Source organism: Nicotiana tabacum, chromosome 7 (assembly GCF_000715075.1).
Source record: "Nicotiana tabacum cultivar K326 chromosome 7, ASM71507v2, whole genome shotgun sequence".
NCBI classification, from domain to species: Eukaryota; Viridiplantae; Streptophyta; class Magnoliopsida; order Solanales; family Solanaceae; genus Nicotiana; species Nicotiana tabacum.
The window spans coordinates 138,686,124-138,706,193 of NC_134086.1; the positions used below are offsets into that span (position 1 = coordinate 138,686,124).

The 20,070-nt window shown below is 34.9% G+C and overlaps 1 protein-coding gene across 1 annotated transcript; it reads right to left on the reverse strand.

The window, feature by feature from the left end:
* Positions 1–1,475: 1,475 nt before the first annotated feature.
* On the reverse strand, positions 1,476–14,067 carry LOC107777096 (uncharacterized). Its single transcript, XM_075217716.1, has 18 exons — positions 13,705–14,067; positions 13,415–13,561; positions 13,237–13,327; positions 12,797–12,915; positions 11,920–12,110; positions 11,605–11,815; positions 10,137–10,377; positions 8,475–8,914; positions 7,845–7,971; positions 7,446–7,648; positions 6,516–6,869; positions 6,252–6,347; positions 5,956–6,174; positions 5,520–5,759; positions 3,815–4,024; positions 2,695–2,964; positions 2,373–2,576; positions 1,476–2,116 (listed from the first exon to the last, which is right to left on the reverse strand). Exons 1-18 carry the CDS (start codon positions 13,837–13,839, stop codon positions 1,961–1,963), a joined length of 3,654 nt encoding a protein of 1,217 aa, XP_075073817.1. The 5' UTR covers positions 13,840–14,067; the 3' UTR covers positions 1,476–1,960.
* Between the last annotated feature and the right edge of the window lie 6,003 nt (positions 14,068–20,070).

Below are 20,070 nucleotides of genomic sequence, written 5' to 3' on the forward strand. Positions count from 1 at the left end.
TTAAAGGTTAAAAGCTTCTTTTCATTAAACGAATGCACACCAAAGTCTTTCTTACCCACTTTGTTTATATAGATAATTAAAATGCAACAGTGATAATAAAACATACTCCTATATGGTATGAGTTAACTAAAAAGTGATATTTTATCAAATATAAATTGCATGAAATTAACAGTATTTATTATTAATCGTGACTATTGTATTGTACTTAATTACTTTACCTTTTTTTATTTATTAAATCTTTCTCTTTTTAGTTGGGCTGTTACTTGTGAAACACGTACATAGAAACTAGTGATTTTAAAAGTCTGTAAGAAGTCTACGAATAAAAAAATTAGGTCTACCTTTTAAAATTCTCATTGAATTCTAATTTCAAACAATTAGTTGAAGGGTACTTAGTTCTTACGGGAATAAATTAATAAAGATATCTATTTGGTTCAAAGTCCCAAAATTGTTTTGAAGTTGGCTAAAAGTTAATGTTCGAAATCGTATAGCCGGTTTGGCCAAGCTGCAAAAATCAGCTTATTTTGAGAAGTGCTTTTCTCAAAAGTACTTTTGGTGAGAAGCAGTTTGTGTTTGGCTAATTAGTTTGAAAAGCACTTCTGAGCAGCAATTAGTGTTTGGCCAAGCTTTAAAAAACTGCTTCTAAGTGTATTTTTCTCAAAAGTGCTTCTCAAAAAAGTACTTTTGGAGAGAATCTACTTTTTCTGCTTCTCCAAAACTGCATCTGCTTCTCCCCAAAAGCACTTTTTTTCCTTCCAAAAGCTTGGCCAAACACCTCAATTTTTGGCCAAAAGTGCTTTTAGCAACAAAAAAAAGTACTTTTGGCCAAAAAGAAGCTTGGCCAAACAGGCTAGTAGTTTTGCAAAACTCAGAGTTCTAGTGTAATCATATTACTAAAATTTACATGTAATTACAGTTTTATCTGATATAAACTTATTTGTACTTTAATTTTTGAAGGACATAAAAGTTGATCAATATTTTGAGGATATTTTGGTCATTCAACATTTAGCATTTTAATATTCGTGCTTTTATAATAGATAGATAGATAGATATTGATATAGATAGATTACTAAAACTTGCTATCTTAAACAAACTGTAACATTTATAAAATAAAATTTAAATTAAAGTTTCTAAATATAAAGGATATCATTCTTTTTTGAACAAATTAAGAAGAAACGGGAACATAAAATGAAACTAATGGAATAACAATTAGTACAAATTAGTACCTTAATCCAATGGACCCGAATATTGAATTCTAGCCACTCTTAGCCGTGCCAATAAGTTATGTTGCTAATAGATTTTCTTTTCCCACTTCTCTTGTAGCTTTCGTGTTCCTAATTCCTTGCTATTACAGGCTATGCTATTTGTTACTATTATCTTATTTTCTTGTCATTATTACTGTAACCTCTCTTCCTTCACGAGGGAGGTAGGGATAAAGTCTGCGTACACAGTATACTCCCCCAGACGCCACTGTGATTGCACTAACGTGTACATTTAGAATTCCTTTTGTAATATTATTACAAAGAATAACAAACAGTTCTCCATCTAAATAAGGAGAAGCCAATAAATAAAGCACTAAGGTGCTACTTCGTAAACACTAAAGAGGAAAATAGGAGCAACAGATTTAGGAAGCATTACATTGCATATTCATGCCACTATTGCATCTTGTACAGATTTATGATAATATATATGCACTTTCCCTAAGCTACAAAAATCTGGCCAATATTTCATGGTACACAACGAGGCTGAGGTCCAAGGATAGCAAAAGATCCACTGGTTGGCCAAACACGTTGAAGTCGCATCTCATATCTAGCTGATGACAACATGCCGCCACTGATGATGCAAAGTTAAATGATACCGATCCAAGTTTGGCAATCAACCAAGCTTTCAGTTCTTCCAGCAAGATTGACCCAATTATCTGGGTAGATAAACTGTTCCAGGCAGTCTATGGAGAACTAAGACCCTATTCCCTGCGGGCTTTCTTCTTCAGTTTATCCTGCGCACGGTACCTTTCTCGTCTCTCTTCTCTCTGTCGCTTCTTTGAGAGTTGCTCTTCCTTGATCCTTTCTGCTTCAAGTGCTTTCTTTTTCTCTCCTTCTTTGAGCTTGCGCTTTTTCATCTGCAAAATGCATTTAAAACAATGGGAAACATACACCTCATATCCAACAAACACCTCAGACACCTCATTTTGACTGACAGTAAAAATTTACATAGCAGAGGGGCTAAGAGAACTGTCACTTATGGACGAATTACCCAAATAACTCTTTAAGAGCCCATAGCTGGTATTAATTGACAAGTGACCACACAACCTACACACCCACAAAAGCACTAGTAGTAAAACCGAGCGTTCACTGCTCCGGTTGGAGGGAACATACCTTCTCATGCTGAATGAGTCTAAGATGTTGAATATTAGCAAGAACTTTACGCTCATGAGGTTCCATCACCACAGCCCTCCGACCTTCCAATGGTGGTCGCTTCCGAGCTGGAGTATCCTTGGGCTTAGAGGCAAAGGGGAGATCTTTCTGTAATGCTTTGGGAATTACCAAGGGGTTGAACTTTTTCAGCTTTCGTTCAATTGGCTGTGGCACCAAACAACAAGAAAAACAGAGAGGCATCTGTCAGCAGGAAAAAACGCAACACAAAGACTTTGAATGTAATTAAGAAGTTATTAACAACGCCTGAAATAACTTGTTTCACCTTATATAATGAATCCTTGTTGAAAGGCACTGGCAGATTATGTTCTCTCCTTAATTCAGCAACTGTTTTCATTCCTTGCCAAGTTTTGTCGCGAGGCTGTAATGCTGTTGTCAACGGATTGTAGAAGCTAGGAACTTCAACTTGAGTCCAAGCACGCAAGAAAACAATGTCACTCATGAGGATCTTATCCTCAAATGTGCATCTAGCAATGCCTTCTTTGGCATTACCACCCTTCTTCTTGGGTTGGTTACCGATCTCTTCTTTAGCAGCCTAAGATTAACAACAACAGCGCAAGTAGGGAAAAGATTCAGGCAACAAGAGTAAACCCACCCCTAAATACGAAGAACTACTCCAACTACATCTCCACAACTTTTTGTGCTGGAATCACTTTGCAACATGTGCAACTTTTAGATATGGCACCCTAATCATCATCCTCCAAACAATGTGGCAAATACTGTTAAGAAAATACCAGGTCTATGCTAGAATTTACAAGGACCACAAACTAATGCTCCATGGAGCCCATGGGTATCGAGAGAAGAGAGTCCAGAACAAACCTCGAATAAAAAGCAGAGCAGGTAACCATGGATGAAGTCCCCTTCCCCCCCCCCCCCGGTTACCCCACATTGCACCTTTTCTTTTCAACAAATTTATCTTCGTCATGTGTTTAAGTCCATGCTTTGTTAGAATATTCAAATACTAAATATCTCATGTCTCAACAAGTCAACACGTGTAATTATTCTATCATTTCATTTAATACTGTTTATTCCTCTGATCAAAATTTCTCCAATACCATCAAGGTGCAATTTCGTTAAATTATGTTGATCCCAGAAAATAGTTTTAAAAGATATTTTTTTTGAGAAGGTAACATTTAAAAATAGTAAAAAAAATAAAAAAATAGTCCCAGATTGCTTGATGGTGGTTAAATATTTACAGAAAAAGAGGGAGCCAACATGGCAAGTTGGTATCTAGAGGAAGTAACAAGAAAATATATTCTTCCCAGCTTGATTGTTTTATCTAAATAAGTCCTGTCAATTTACAGTCAAGCACGAGGATCCATAGCTAGAAAACCAGGAAGCAAAGTGAGACAGCATTCAAATGATACTCAAGAGTAGGAAACTACCTTTTTCACTTGCCCACGAATTCCACTAACAGTTCGAACAGCTGCACCTTGAAACCTAGCTATTTCAAGATCTGAAGTGAACATGTCCTTGATAAGTGCTGTCTTCTTGAATATCTTACATGGGTAACCAACTAACTTGATCTTTTTGACTATTCGTGCTGCATGGTTGAACTCTAGCACAGTTGCAGTGGCAGTGATTCTAAAGGATGCCTGAAAAGATATAAAGACGACAAAGGTAGAACAATCAGCACAGAGGCAGGATCACCTGTATTCAGCAAAAAGTAACCAGAAGTTAGAAAAAAAAGGAATTTGTTCTTTGATATAGCATAGGATTGTTTATTGATAAAGCTTCTCTCAGTTATTAGTTATGAAATTGCCTCACTACATATTTGTTAGCTCTTCAAACTTTACAAAGTTACCAAGTTCTTCTAAAGAATTGAAAAGGAGCCTGACAACGCTTAACACAAATCCAACTTCATATACAATCAAAGAAGAAAATCAGAACATGAAAAACATCCTAGCATTAACAGAGTCAGATCCTTACCAGAATGACTATACTCCTTTCACTATGCCAAGGACAGCTTTACACCATTGCACATTATGTTACATTCTCAAAGTTTCAAGTATAAGTAGAACATCACCTCTAGAACATGAGACCCCACAAGTTGTCCAAGCTCCAGAACTAAAGAACTTTTTAGTGGAGGGAGTTGTGAGATGAAGCAAAATACTAATCAAATAGATGGGCCAGGTGATGAGTGCTCAACTACAGAATATGACCATCTAATTATGTTATCACTTCTAGAACATGAGACCCCATAAGTTTTTCAAGCTACAGAACCAAACAACTCTCTAGTGGAGGGAGCTTCTCAAAAGACAGGAAATTTATCTACCATGAGGTGAAAGTTTTTCTTGGATAGTGCTAATGAATAATCAAAGAGGTAGTTAAGAGACTAAGATGTGAAAATGACAATTTTATACGTATCGAATATAAACAAACAGCAGAAAAGGACTTCATACCTTTATGACAGAGTAGAGCACTATCAATCATGGTAAAGTGACCAACCTAAGTTAGGAAATTAAGAGATTGCAAGAAAGAAGTCTAAGGCATATTTAGGAGATTGCAGGAAAAAGGCCAAGCATGAAGCAATGAGATAAACTGAGGCAGTAAAATGTTATGCAAATCATGCAATAAGTATTTAAAGGAGACTACGATCCAGTGAAGACAAATGAATCTGTACTCACGGATGATTCTTCCATCTATGGTTAAACATATGGTTCCCAATTAATTTGAGGGCACTGGTTAGGCTTGCTTTGCTAGACCTTTCTTTTATCATGGAGAAATCCTAGAGGGCCAGTAGCGCAAGGTTTGGCCCACCCTCCCCATCTTTCTTCACTTAAATACCAAGCTTTTGTCTATGGCAGTGATCGAACCCGTGGCATGCGCCTAACCCACACCATCGCGCATTGTGCTCATACCACTAAATCACAGACCTGGGGGAGCTTGCATTGCTAAACTTGTAAAGTTAAAATTTCTATCGATAGGCAAAATGGGAAATGGACCATAACAATGTTAGCTTGGTACTTGCTGAATACATTTCCAGCCAACTTTCCATTAAAGAGGCCAAGGCACCTAAAATTGACACCTTACCTAATTGTTTGACAAGTACTTAAAGGCAATCGTAGGCATCTATAACTGACCCCTTACCTGATTGTTTGACAAGTTTTGAACAGCGATCATTCCAGTGTGTGGAGGCACAAGAGGACCCCAAAACATTGCCAGGCAATGCATGTGCTCAGGAGTGTACTTGAGCATACGATGACGACCATTTTGGTCCTCAATAGCATAAATAGGTACAGTTTGGTAGCGCCTCCATCCAATAGAAACAATAATTGGATCCCTAGTCTTCAGCACTTTCTTGTGCCACCTATGACGCTTCAGCCGAACCTGAAAAAAGAACAGTTTTTTCCAGTAGTATCAGAATGCAAATACGCACTCATTCAAAAATCATAATTAAGATTTTCCATTCACCACTATGATTTACATACCATATAAGGCCTTAACATTGATAAATGCTAAAATACACCACGATTTTTAGAGGAAAAAAGAAGCGAATTGGACATAACCAAAGAGGAGCTTTTACCTGCATGTATCCAACATTTTCTTCCCCAAGTGCTAGACCTCCAACAAGAATAGGATGGCAAGGATCAAAATATTCGACCATCTCAGAGGGGACATCATGCACTTCTAGTCTAAGATAAGTTCCTGTTCTGAAACCTTCTACCTCTACCCGAGTGTCCTCATCAAGTTCATTCAGTGCTGCTAAATTAACTTGTTTCCGAAGCTCTACCTCCTCCTTCAACTGTGAAAATAGGCATGATTAACTCAAAGTAAAAGTATTCCCACTTTATGGTTGGCTGTAATTGACAAAAAGCTCACCTTATCATAGTAGCCGTTTCCATCAGCTTGACCCCGATGAGACTCTGTGTCTGGTTTGATATCCTCATCCTCCTCATTGGAGGAATCAGACCCACCATATGTACATAGAAGTTAAGCTAATAAAACAAATAGCACTGACAAAGCAGAAAATCACACATAACTGTTCCTAAAACCCATCATAATTAGGGGAGAGCAAAAATTATTTGATGATGAATGAAGATAAAAGGGTGGACCGGAAGGAAAAGAAAGGAAGGTAACAAAAGGATATTGATTATCAAATTTTGCACGAAGTGCTAATTTCTTTAGCCTACGCTCCTCATTTGCTGATTCATCATCCCTATGGATCATGTCACCAGTTCCAGTATCATACTTCTGACCTGTTTCCAAGTCTTCAAAATCACCAAACAGATCCTCGCCATCCTCACCAGCATCATCATTACCATCAACATCTCTTGAGCTGCCTCCACGAGCCGCTTTGGACCAGCCTTTGCTGACAAAATGACTACGGATGCTTTCAATGGATTCTTGGCTCTTCCAGTCACTTTGACTTGCAAAATTTACAAATTTGGAGCAGTCCTCGGCATCAATATTATCATCATTCACCCGCTCTTCTGGTTTCTGCATAAACAGATGCAATAATTAGACAGCTTATTTCAACTCCTACCAAAATGGTAGCAGTAAAATAAAAAATGACTACAACAGCGGAAGAGCTATATATAATTGCATTGAGAAGATTGGAATTTCTTTGGTCCCTCAACTATTGATGAATACAGTTTTGGTCTATTACTTTCAATCTTTTGATAGTTTGGTTTGGTCCCTCCACATGGCTATCATGTCTTCTGCTACAGTGAAGTCATTTTGATACTTCCATTGCATATACTTTAGAACAACAAAGCAGGAATGACAAATTTAAAGATATTAAAACAATTTTCTAAATCAAGATACCCTCAAAATACAGGGTAAAAGACATGGCAGTCACATGATTGAGCCATTAATAATAACTCTCCTTTGACGATCTTTTAGACTAAAGTTAACAGATACTCTTAAATCATACTTCTAATTATATAAACGATGATTCCATTCCACATATTTCATCTAATTTAACACTCAATGTGCTGGATATCACATGGGCCAAAAGCAAAACTACCATGGGGCCAAAAGCGTTATTATTTGATGTGCTGTATAAGGACAAACCTTAGTTCCTTCCCCTTTTGGCACGAAGAACTCAGTATCACTATCATCGTTTTCAGTGCCACGCTGCTGCAACCCAGCTTTAGTAATTGACTTGGATTCAGTTTCCCCATATACAAGCTGCATAAGATTAACATTTTGGCGCTCACGTGTCCTTTCTGACAGGAACTCTTTCCATCTTGAAGCATTGCCCATGTCCTCTCCAACTAAAAGAAAAACAAAAGGATCCCGTAACAAATGAAAGATTTGGAGTAATTAGGAAAGGGTTGGAAAGAATACGAGCTACTTTACAGCAAGTTAGGAACTTTACTTACTCCAATGCCAAGAGGATGATGAAATATTAAAAAGAGATCAAAGTACCCAATGGATGATGCCAATACTAAATGAAGATCAAAAACCTACCATCTGTATCGAAATCATCATCTTCCCCAGAATTTTGATAAGCTTCATTTTCCTCATCAGTGTCCTCTATATCATCTTGTGCTTCCTCGTCCTGTTCATCCTCGTCGTCATCTTCTTCATTATAATCCTGGATCAAATGATATAGCATAAATACAACATACACGCATTTCAAACTCCAATTGCACCACAAGTTGAACCAGGATATACGAGAGAGTAACTTACTAAGTTCAGTGCATACCAATAAGTGAAGATGTAACAAACTATACAAATTCCTATACAAATTAATCTTAATTAACATGTGCACAATAACACGCTGCTAAAGTTTACATCAATGATTAGAAAGGGTAATTGATGAGCTTTAGAAAGCACTGTTCTCTAAACAAAGACAACAGGTGGCACACTTCTCAGAGGCTCTTAAAGAGGTGGAAGGCAACAGGTTTATTAGATTTCTCCAAACCAGAGAAAAAGGAGGCAAAAGCTTTCATGGTACTAGGTAGCGCTCTTCCTCCTTAATATTCTGGTACTGATACCCATCTTCTTGATTTTTATCCGCAATACACAAACACCTCATAGACAAGATGAGGTACAACTAGAAGGACAGGAACAAGACCATGAATGTCATCGGCTTACCTTTTCATCAAAGTCATTATCATCATCAAAGATAGCTTTTCTTCTCATCCTTCCATCATGGAAATCAACAAGTTCCCTGAAACTACTACTGGATCCTGGGTGCTTCTCAGATCCAATAGTATTTTCTTCCTCCGAGCTATCATCGGAAGTTCTCTTCTTTGAATCCCTTGAATGAGTTCCCTCTAACTGTAGTTGTTCCAACTCATTCAAATCTTCAACATCATCGTCTTTATCTGATTCCCCGCTGTTGAGTTCTAACCCAGACTGATCTCGCTCCGCAGGCTCCAAACCATAAGTTTGATCAGCTTCAGGATTTGCTGAGGAAAGAATAGGTTTTTTCCCAAAAAGGGAAATAAAACTATTTTCTAACTTCTCATCAATCGAATATTTTGTGTTCTGAAGTGATTTAACTAAAACCTCGCCAATATCGTTGTCCTTCCCTGATAACAAAGATAATACTAGTCAGTGGAAAAATGACTTGCCAAAAGTCATAACCTAGAAAAGAAAACCATATAGCATGTAGGAAAAAGGTGATCTCAACATCCAATAATTTTGTCATCCAAAATTATTAAGAAAACTAGTCGCAAATCCATGCATGACACAGGTGAGATTTTTTATTAATATCCAAGCAAGGTAAAAAAAAACCGTGCTTAACTTAATCCTATTCTTCTTTTATTATTTACATATATTAGTTTCTATTGTCATCCACCTAACGTTGTCTGATAAATGTATATAATATTTTTCTTAATAACATGGTAGAAAAGTGACAGTGACATAATTCATTTTTTCTTTTCAACTGGACAGCTAAGTAAAAATGCACAGAATTCAACAAACTACTATTGATCATAAGATTATCAATGGCCATTCCTATCCTATTGATATCTAAGCAATGGTAAACAGGCATATTGTTACAACAAATAGGAATTCTCAACTTCTAACACCATCTAAGCAAATAGCATACACCGCACATTAACATCTGATCAGTGGTGTAGCTTGGCTCTAGTCAAGAGTTCTTCATTGTCCATTATGTGATCTGATATGATACACAAGAGCACGGGATAAAGAGAGAGAGAGACAGACAAAGAAGTTGGGGAAAATGGACGACACAGACACACCACCACAAGAGTCGACTTATGATCAAAGTTTGGTCCCATTAAGTCGGTTGACCAATAATAAGTAAAGTTTACCCAAAAATTATGATGAGTAACGGATTGAATGGAAGGAACCCAGAGCAAGCAAAGGAAGGCAATGACACTCAAGGCCTATTAATTGGTAATAGCAGCAAATTTTAAAAGCTACAACGAAAAATGTGCTACAAAAGAGATAACATTCATCAAGAGAGCTGAAAAACAGGTTTTCTATTTAAAACCCTGTCTTACACATTTCTTAAATGATGAGTGCTGCTAAAGAATAATATTAATCAGCCAACCAAACTCTTTTCCCGAATGATGTACTATAACAAAAATATCAACTCAAACAACCAAGACACAAGTAAAAACTTAAATTCCAGATATCGGAAGACATCCTGAAGCATATCGCATATCTTTGAACTAATAAGGGAATGTGAATTTCCCATAAGCTAAGAAAATTTGGAATTCTTCATTTCAAAATAGAAAAGAAAAGAAAATTTGGGATTCTTAATAACATAGTGGAAATTAGTACCGTTGCGAGCCCCAACAGCAGCTGTTTCATCAACCTTAGAGAACTGGACAAAGTGATCATTTATGTTTATATACACAGCATCCTTATCGTAGAGAAGATCGCCCAATCCCGACATGGGGGCATAAAACAGCTTTTCCTTGTCCCTTAGCCCCTTCTTCTTGGCAGCAGATGGTAGAGGGCACGGATCAGCTAACGCTGTTATACCAGCCAAACTATAATCACCAACACCAGCAATATGCACCTGGTCATATTATGAAGCAGTTTTAGAATATGAACAAGAGAAAAATACACTGTTAACTCACTAGCTGAAACACCTTACCGAAACAACTAGATAAAAATTAAAATTCCACTATCCTCACATGAATCATTATACAAGTCATTGAGTTTTTATCCCAAAGGCATCTTTTTCTGATCTTTTCCACTCTGTTATGAAAAGTCCATCATCCCCCCCCCCCCCTTTACTAGAACATCTACCAGTAGAATTCACGAGCTTTTTTGACAAGCAAATATTATTCACAATTGAAATAGCCAAGCACTAAGGTAGCGTTGGACGCTACAAAAGGTTCCTTGTACAAAATCTGCAAAAGATTGATAGATACTATCATATTTTCCTTCTCATATATGATGTCACATTTACGCCAAAAAGCCAAAGGCCCTAAGCACATACAGTGTTGTCAAAGGCTCATTTAGCTTAAGCCCTGAAGCTCGGAAAAGCTCATCTTCGCCTTGCTTAAGCTGCGCTTCAGCCTAAGGCAAGGCACTAAGACATGAACCTCATAGCCCATGAGTTTTACCCTGAATCAAGTGGCACTAAACAACAAACATAGTCGGAAAATGAGTGCATTAGCTCTACAGGAAAACATCATGAACAAATTTGAATTACATATATATTTTTGTTTTTTACCTTCATTGCGCCTTCTTTTACTAAAAGCCCACACTTAAAGTTTGTTTTGATTAAAACTCTAATAAACCTAGAGCGCTTTTTAGAGCTTTATACCTATGACAGCACTGAGCACCTATACTTCAAAATATGTACTATTGTAGTCTAGTATTCAAAGCACCTTATATTCCTTTCATTCCAAAAGGTCCACACTCTACAGGCCGGCATGGCTCTAGAAATTTCTCAAACTAAAGAGGGAGTTCCAACAATTATATCCATTAGATACACGATATGCATTTGAATGTTAAGTGTGATGATTTTCTCTAAATCTTTGAACCATCTCCATGGTATTGTCACTCTTAAAGTTTATCTATTTGTAGCCCGATAGAGCCAACCAGAATTCATAAGACTTTAGGCATAATGCTATGCGATCTCGCAGCAGCTATATAACTTGCAATTGACCTTAAAGGATACATGAATCTTTGCTTTAATAGTGATATCACAATTTTACATGACAAGTAGCACTAAAGGTTATTCGCTGACAAATAATTGAAAAGAAAAAAGAAATAAAGCATTCCCATCACAGACCTTTGCTCCTTTCATCAAATTACATCCACGAAGATAACCGTACAGAATGATATTTCTGTCACACTTGCTGTCCATGCGCACTTTTTCGGGAGGAGTTACATCTTCAAATCGATCTACAACAATGTAAGGATGGGACATGCGCCAGGACAAAGGAGGAAACTTCATGACAGAGATAAACCGCGCAAGATTATGCACTTCACGTTTAGAGTACCTATACATTTAAAAAGTTGTTTCAGAAACTAAATTGAAATATTTCACTAAATTATAGCTGCATGCCACACATGTCATTTTCAAATATGGAAGCCAGTGACTTACTTTCCATGGATAAGACCAGACAAATAAAATAATTTAGCTCCGTCATATATCTCAGTCCAGAATCTATGCTTTAACCGTTGCTTTGTCTTTTTAAGCTTCTTAACATCCTTGAACTGGTCGAGATGTGTAAGAACACCCATAACTTTAGGAAATCCATGATTTTGCATTATGTTAAGGAATTCAAAGGTCTCCTGCAAAAATGATTAAATCAATCACAAGGTCTACCAACAAAAAATAGCAGCTGAAAAAAATTCCTTTTCCTAGAGGCGGTAAAGTAGACGGCAATCACCAATACGTAAATGTGAAAGGTACTAGAGAAAGAATATAACCCCCATAATTAACCACATTCCCTTGGTGACCAAGACAGAAGAATGCAACAAATGTCAATTTTAAGATAACAAATTAAGTTGGTGAAGGAATCAAACTGATACTCCCTCTGCTATTCTATGAGAGATTTTGATCAAGCACACAATAAAATAGTTAGCTTGACTTGCATATTAAAGTGATAGTGTCAGAAGATAAAATTGAAACTAGTTATTGAATGTGATTAGGTGCCATAGTGGATATCATGGTTTACATTTGAATTCTTGAAACTCATAAAGGACGCATAGAGTAATAATGTATTATGATCTCTAGAAGAATTAATAATTTTGGCATGTCATCAGAAAAGGCATGTCAAGTAAAATGGTTTTGAAAGACAGAAAATTCAAGAACGTTACATTAATGATAATAGGATCAGCGTATAATTAAATCTCACGTAACTCACTCTGAATCCATCCATAGATTAGAGGAGTTGCTACATGCTCAATGAGAGAAAACTAGAACAATCTTATATTATCCTATAAGGTCTTTCTATTCTGAAGAAACAAAAGCTCACCATTTCAAAGCCATAGCTACCATCAATGAGAAGTAATGCCAAATCCGCAAACTTTGCCACATCAATCATTCCATTGATATCATTTGGACACTCTATAAACTGCAAACGTCTCTGCTTACCTACAGATACACAAATGGATTCGATAATTTTCCAATACAAAAGAACCAAGTAAACTAAAATAGAATTTGGTTATCCAAGTAAGCTACAATAGAGTATGGTTATGGCAATACTGCATGTATAGCTACTTTGCTAATTGATAAAGCTGACACCTTATTTTGGGACCAAAAACAAAAACATGTCTTACTTCTGGCCATTACCAATATTGCCAAAGGCGAACTGCATAGAAAAGTACCAAAATGTGCTTTCCAGGATTTAAGAACAAGGCTCAAGTAAAGTAAGCATTCAGTGAAAAAAGATGCAAAAGTGATGAAAATCCATACCTGACACTATAGTGATGGGACCTCGAACTTCGGGTAAATTTTGCTTAGTGTAATGCTTCACAAGAGTCTTAATTAGCAGTGACTTCCCAACCTATAATAGCATAATCCATAAGAACATCAAATCTAAAACCCGACATCTAACCAAAACTGTGCATGACAAAAACATGATATCAACAACCTTGGGAGGTCCCTGCACTACAATTACATATGGAGCTGGTTCTCCAGTGGACCGATCAATCGTTGGGACATGAAGCCTCTTCTGTTCCTTCTCTGTATCTCGTGCTTGCAATTTCTTTGCTTTCACCGTCGAATTAAATGCAAATGCCTACACATTTACAGTATAAGTCACTAGTAATTACTATTATTTTAACAAAACAAAAACTTCGGACTTGTAGCCACATAGAGTTGACGAACCAGGCACATAACAATATAAGAACAAAAAATAATTAAGAAAATAGAAAAGAATACCTTAGGGTTATGTTGCTTTTGATTTTCGTCGGAAGCACCTTTCTTTTTCTTATCGGACTTTGATTTTTTCTTGGCGGTGGGACCAGATTGACGTGACCTGTGAGATTTGTGTGACTGTTCTCCATCCATAGCCATGGCAGAAAACGGAACTCAGAAGGAAGAAAATGAAAGAGGAATTAGGTTTTGGATGTTCTCTTCGTCGCCAAAAAGAGGAGTTTCGGCGGCAGGTCTCTCAACGGCTTTAAGACGCGAACAAGAAGAAAAAAAACTAAAAAGAGGTTTAAAGAAGAGACCAGTGGTTATGGAAAAGGGTTTAAGGAGACATAGCAATAGATTATTGTTGTAAGGAAAAACTAGTAGATCGTATCAAAGAATATTAAGTTGTAATAGGATTTATTTCCATGATCATTTATCAATAACCAATAATATTTATTTGTATTATTTAATTCATCTTATTTTATAATTAAAGTAATACATGCCATTATTTCTATCTCCTTCTTTGTCTATTTTTTTTATTTATTGACGATTATTTTTTTCAGTTAGTTAACTATAATTTAAAGAATACCATATTTAAGATCTAACTGAAACTTTGAATTGTACAATAATGAGATAACAATTCTAGTTCTTTTGACCAAACCCTTGGTGAAATACGAAATTGAATTGATACATGTTTAATGTGGAAAAAATTGGTAACCATCTCTATGAAAAAATCATAAAGTGAAAGTTAATCAATTGTGGCAAAAAGAATAATTCAACCATTTCATGCACTGATAGTATTACATTTGTTTGGTGTAAGTATCATAATATTTTTTCTCCGTAAGTTTATCCAGTAGATAATCTTTTTGAATTTGATGTAGTTGATGAGCCATATGAAATGATACATAAATTACTTTTAAAAGGTATAGTCATTACATGTTACCATTCTACACATGACAACTTGAAAATTATACAATGTACCTCTAATGTGAAGAACTTGAACACTTCTTCCTGATATAAATTGCATAATTTTAAACTGTAGGTCATTGAAATGACCCATCTTTCACAAATTTTTGCATTGTTTTTGCAGTGTCCATTAGAGTTTCCTGAACCAAAAAAAATTATGAATGGATAGTATCTTTAATAAAGTAAAAGCCAAGACGGTGCACAAAGAAAGAAGAAAATATAAGAAATCATCTTGAAGCCACTCTAATTCTGTCATCTTTGCAAATTTTACAACACATCACTTCTATCATGAATTGCTAAAACTATTAACCCATAAGGACAAAACTTACAAAAGACAATGCTAAAAAAATAGCACTGACATCTACTACTAAATAGCATTTGAAAAAAAAAAATCAATTTCTTGATTAAGATTAAGCCTTTTTAAAATCTGAATATGTGTCGATCGTAAGACAACACAATCAGTAAGAGAAAGAAGAATATAAAAAAATTCACTTGAGAATTTCGACGACAACCACAATTATTATATAAAATTAGAAATATGATATATCTTATATAGCATATCGTGTAATATTACATTCATTCATTTTAGCACTCAAATTTCACTAAATAGGTGCATGCATAATTATTTAGGCTAAATGAAATATAATGTTTTACTGTTCAAATGAAATGAAAAAAATATTTTCAATTTTGTTCTAAAATTTGTTGGCTCGTGAAAGCAGTCAGCTGCCAGAACTCTTATTTCAAATTTAGAACTTCTATTACCAAGACGAATTTCAAAATTTTAATACAGAAGAATCAATTTCTCGTTTCATGTTGAACGAATACAACTTAATCAAAAATCCGTTTATTTATCCATTTGCACCGCAAAATCTTCTCATCCATCTCTTTACCTTCTCTTTAATTAATGTATCCCGACAAAAACTTTGAAAAAGGATGCTATTATTGGTGTTAAATTTTAAACAAATCAAAGAAAAAAGAAAGAAAATATAATGTACCTTTGCATGAAAGACAGAATTAGATGTTAAAGTAGTCATCGTAACAGTACTTTTTATGTATACAAAATAGTTCTACACATTTCAAAATATTTAAGGTAAAACCCAATTAAAAAAGATTATGTACATTCTTCATGTGAGAAGGGTAACCGAGAAAACTTACTTGGTCGTAAACATATTGCCAAGCAAGTGTTCAATCAGATTAAACAAATACATACTGTATGAACTTCTATTCTATTATGGTTAATGGTGCCACTAAATTTGTTCAACTAATAGTAGAAAAATATAAAAGAAGAATGAAACCTTCTTGATGACTTTTTGCATTTTCTGCATTTCAAAAACTTCCATTGCAAGTTAATGTATTATAAATCCACCACTGCTATCCATCATCTGATTATAAATAAAACTAACTCCAATCACACACATTAAAAGCTGACAATACTAATTCAAAAGCTAACTATAACAACGCTCAAATCTAATACTTTTTAGGAAGGTAACAATGTATTACTATTAACCAATAACTTAAACACCCTAATAATAAAACAGTAACAACAATAATATGGCCAGTGTAAGCAACAAATGGAGTCTGGTGAGAGTAAGATATATGAAAATATTATCCCTACCTTTGTAGGAAAGAAAGACTATTTCTGATAGATTATTTTGTACAACGCTAATACACCCAAATAACTCGAAAAATACATTGAATTTATGCACATTTCCTTATATGTTTCCTTCAACATAACACAATTCATTTTGCTACTACAAAGAGATCCTCCATATATGTATATTTTAAATAGTATCAAGAAGAAAAATAAACTTTTAATGGAGAGACTTCTACATTTGAAATTATTTATATGTAAATAGCATATGTATCTTACCTAATAATCTAAAAGGAACAATCTATATAGCCTACCAACTTACCAAGGATATCTTTTGGTTGTAAGTTTATTTTTCCCGCAGCCAAAATTTAAATATCATAATATTAAGCATACTGAACAATATTTTCAAATTAAATTATAAAATTAAATATGATGATAGAAGAATAACAAAGATTAATTAAGAGATTCTTTTAGAGAAGAACATCTAACCTTATGTTGCTAAAAATTCTTGATAACTGCTCTTATCTAGAAACATAAGAAAGAAGCGTATAATTTTTTTCAAGTATAGAAGATGGTGTTCTTGATCTTTGGTACATAATAGATGATCTGTAAAAACAAATTCGTATGATTCAAATATCATAAATTAAAAATACTAAATCTATAGACTGCAAAAATAAAGTCCAAATATTCTAATAGACCGCTACTTATTTTACCCTGAATCTACTTAAACACCGACGCATTAACAAAGGAACTGGGCAAAAGTATCCAGAAGCTGAAATGTAGTCTTCTCAAACAACCGACAAAATTACATTCAGTTTTAAAATTTCTAGTTCAATGCATAAAATAAACAACTTAATATATATAAGCAAAAATTACTTACGTATAAAGGTAAAAAGCATGTTTTCGCATCTTAAGCATCTTTCTTTTCTTTTAGATATTTGAGGAACAAAGATAATTAGATAACAATAATAGAGGTTAAATTTGAGTTTAGGTTGGGAGATATATTGGATAATCCTAAAACGTGAATAGAAGTTGTAATTGTTTTTAATTTAAAAGCATAAATAAAATTTATTTTTTAAAATTTAAAATATTAATGTAAAAAATCTGTAATAACTTTAAGAATGATACATAGTTAATTTATTAAGGAATTTCAGGGATAAAAAAAGGAGGGGATGCATATCATATTTTGGGGGGTGGGAGTTCGTGGGATGTGTTCCTTAATTTTAGGTTCTTATGAAACCATGAGAAATTTTATTTCTAATAGTAACTTCCTAATTATTAATTACTTATTTGAATTGAATAAATAACTATCCCTTCTTCAAATAATAATATTTAAATATTTTAATTTAAAATTTAAAACTAATAACTAATTAACTAAGTTTTGTCCTAAAAATGAACACATGGCATTCTCTTACGCTGCCACTTGGCATAATCTTAGGTTAAACTTCATTCCTTTTAATAATATATATAAATATAGATTGTACCCCTATTTTTTGTTTAGATTATTTGTTACTAATGTCTGTAAATAAAAAATGTATCCTCTTAAAAAACGAACTATTGGCTAACTTCTAAAATACTTATTTTGGAAAAGTATTTAAATTTTGTCAAATATAATTTTATTAGAAACATACTTTAAAAGATGGCATTTTGTGTTTGATTAACTCATTTGTTACGTATTTTTGTTTGCATATGAAAAATAGTTTATATGTGATCAATCTTCTACAAAAAGTGATTTTTAATGCCAGATTACAAATAAGAAAAAAACGATGTGATGACCAAAAGGTCATCTTATGTGTTAGAACTCTATTCCGTGTTTCGAGGCCTTCGGTACCTCATTTTATTCCTCCTCGATTTGTGTGCGCGCAATCTGGGAGTGTTTCCGGAAAGCTTCTATGTTAAAAGTTGATGAAAATAATAATGTTTGCCTTTAAAAGTTGATTTAATTGACTTCGGTCAACGTTTTAAGTAAACGGATCCGGACAAGTATTTTGATAGTCTCGGTGGGTCCGTATCGAAATATGGGACCTGGGCGTATGCCCGGAATCGAATTCCGAGGTCCCTAACTGGAGAAATGAATTTTTGATGAAAATTTAAAGACAAAAATTAAATGGTTTTAAGAATTTGGTTAATGTTTGATCTTGTTAGTATCGGATCCCTATTTTAGTTCTGGAGCTCGATACATGTCCAAAATAATCTTTATACCTTATCTGTGAAATTTGGTGAGAAACGAAACTGATTTGACGTGATTGGGACGCCCGGTTGTAAAAGTAGGAATTTCAAAGTGTTCTTAGGAACTTCATGTGATTTGGTGCTAAATTCATAGTTCTAGGTGTTATTTTGGCGATTTGATCGCACGAGCAAGTTCGTATGATGTTTTTAGACTTGTGTACATGTTTGGTTTGGAGCCCCGAGGGAACGGGTGAGTTTCGGATGGGCTACGAGATGATTTGAAACTTAGAAAAATTGCTAGTGTTCTTCAGCTGTGTTGCAGGCCTCAAACCTCGCAAATGCGAGGTTAAGTTTCGTATTTGCGAGCTTCTCATTGCAAATGCGAAGAGAAGTTGGGCCAGCCCAAGTTCACAAATGCGAACAAACCTTCGCATTTGCGATGGGGACAAGCGGAGGTTGACTTCTCATTTGCGACCATTTGATCGCATTTGCGATCAGCTCATCTCGCAATTTCGAGCATTTCTTCGCTTTTGCAAAGGAAGCAGGATTGTAAGAGACCTCGCAACTGTGATAGTTTTCTCGCATTTGCGAGTTTCACAAAGGCGAAGCTCATGTCGGAAATGCGACATCTGCAGCTGTGTAAAACCTAACTTAGACGGGATTTTTGCTCATTTCTCAAAATTTTCAAAACAAGAAACCCTCTAGGCGATTTTTCAAAGAATATTTCTCCCCAAATCATAGGTAAGTGATTTTTAACTCTGTTACACCCCATGTTTTCGTACATAAAAGTACGCCATAAGTAAATTAATGAAAGCTTGGAAATGAGATGTTACATCTCGCATTTTCGTACGTTAAAGTTTCGTCGTAAGTTAATCGACGTAAGTTCGGGAATGAGGTTATTTTGAGATTATAAGCATTCTGGTATTCCAAACAAGTGATGAGTAAATTCATTAAAGAGAGAGGGTAAGCAAATCGAAGAACATGAGTGTTGTCGAAGTTTGGGAATTTGGGATAAAATACGGTTCAAGTTATAATACCCCGTATTTATGGAATAATGTCATACAAGGTACCACATGACCATGATAGTAAGATGTATAAAGTATGTTAAAATGAGTAGTATTTTAAGTAATTTGAGATAATTCTTAATTATATGGGTAATTGGTTAATTATTGAATAGTGGGAGATTATCAAGTTAATCAAGAGATTAGTTGTTAATTAATGATAATTGTGGATAAGCTTAATTAAGTTATTGGATAAGGTTGATTAATCTCCTAATGTGGCAGCCAAAGTGTCTTAATTTTAAAGCCCAAATAATGACTCATAGTCATTAAAATAGGTGGCAGTTGGAGGATTTTTTGTGGCTAACCCATCACCTTAGTGGGGCCCACACCCACTAAGGTAAAAGACATCTAATATTCTAAGAGAAACATATTTCAATCTTCATAACAAAGTGAAGATCTCTAGCAAACTCCTACAAGTGGTGGTAATGTGAAATTGCTTCGTAAAGTTCATACAAGATGTGATTATGCATAAGATGTAATTCTAAGAAAGTACGGTATAATCTTTCTCAAGAATATCATACGGATTTTTCCTTACTTTGATTTGACATTACGTGAATTGCCACAATTGACGTGTGTTAGTGTCACGACCCTAACCCCGAACCC

What these genes read in the sequence shown, in the direction of transcription:
- LOC107777096 (XM_075217716.1), bottom strand. Translation starts at nt 13,839, where the DNA reads ATGGCTATGGATGGAGAACAGTCACACAAATCTCACAGGTCACGTCAA. An exon ending in AAAATGTTGGATACATGCAG is followed by an intron (nt 5,760 to 5,955) that starts GTAAAAGCTCCT and finishes TTCTTTTTTCAG; the next exon opens with GTTCGGCTGAAGCGTCATAG. An exon ending in ACAAGGATTCATTATATAAG is followed by an intron (nt 2,577 to 2,694) that starts GTGAAACAAGTT and finishes TTGGTGCCACAG; the next exon opens with CCAATTGAACGAAAGCTGAA.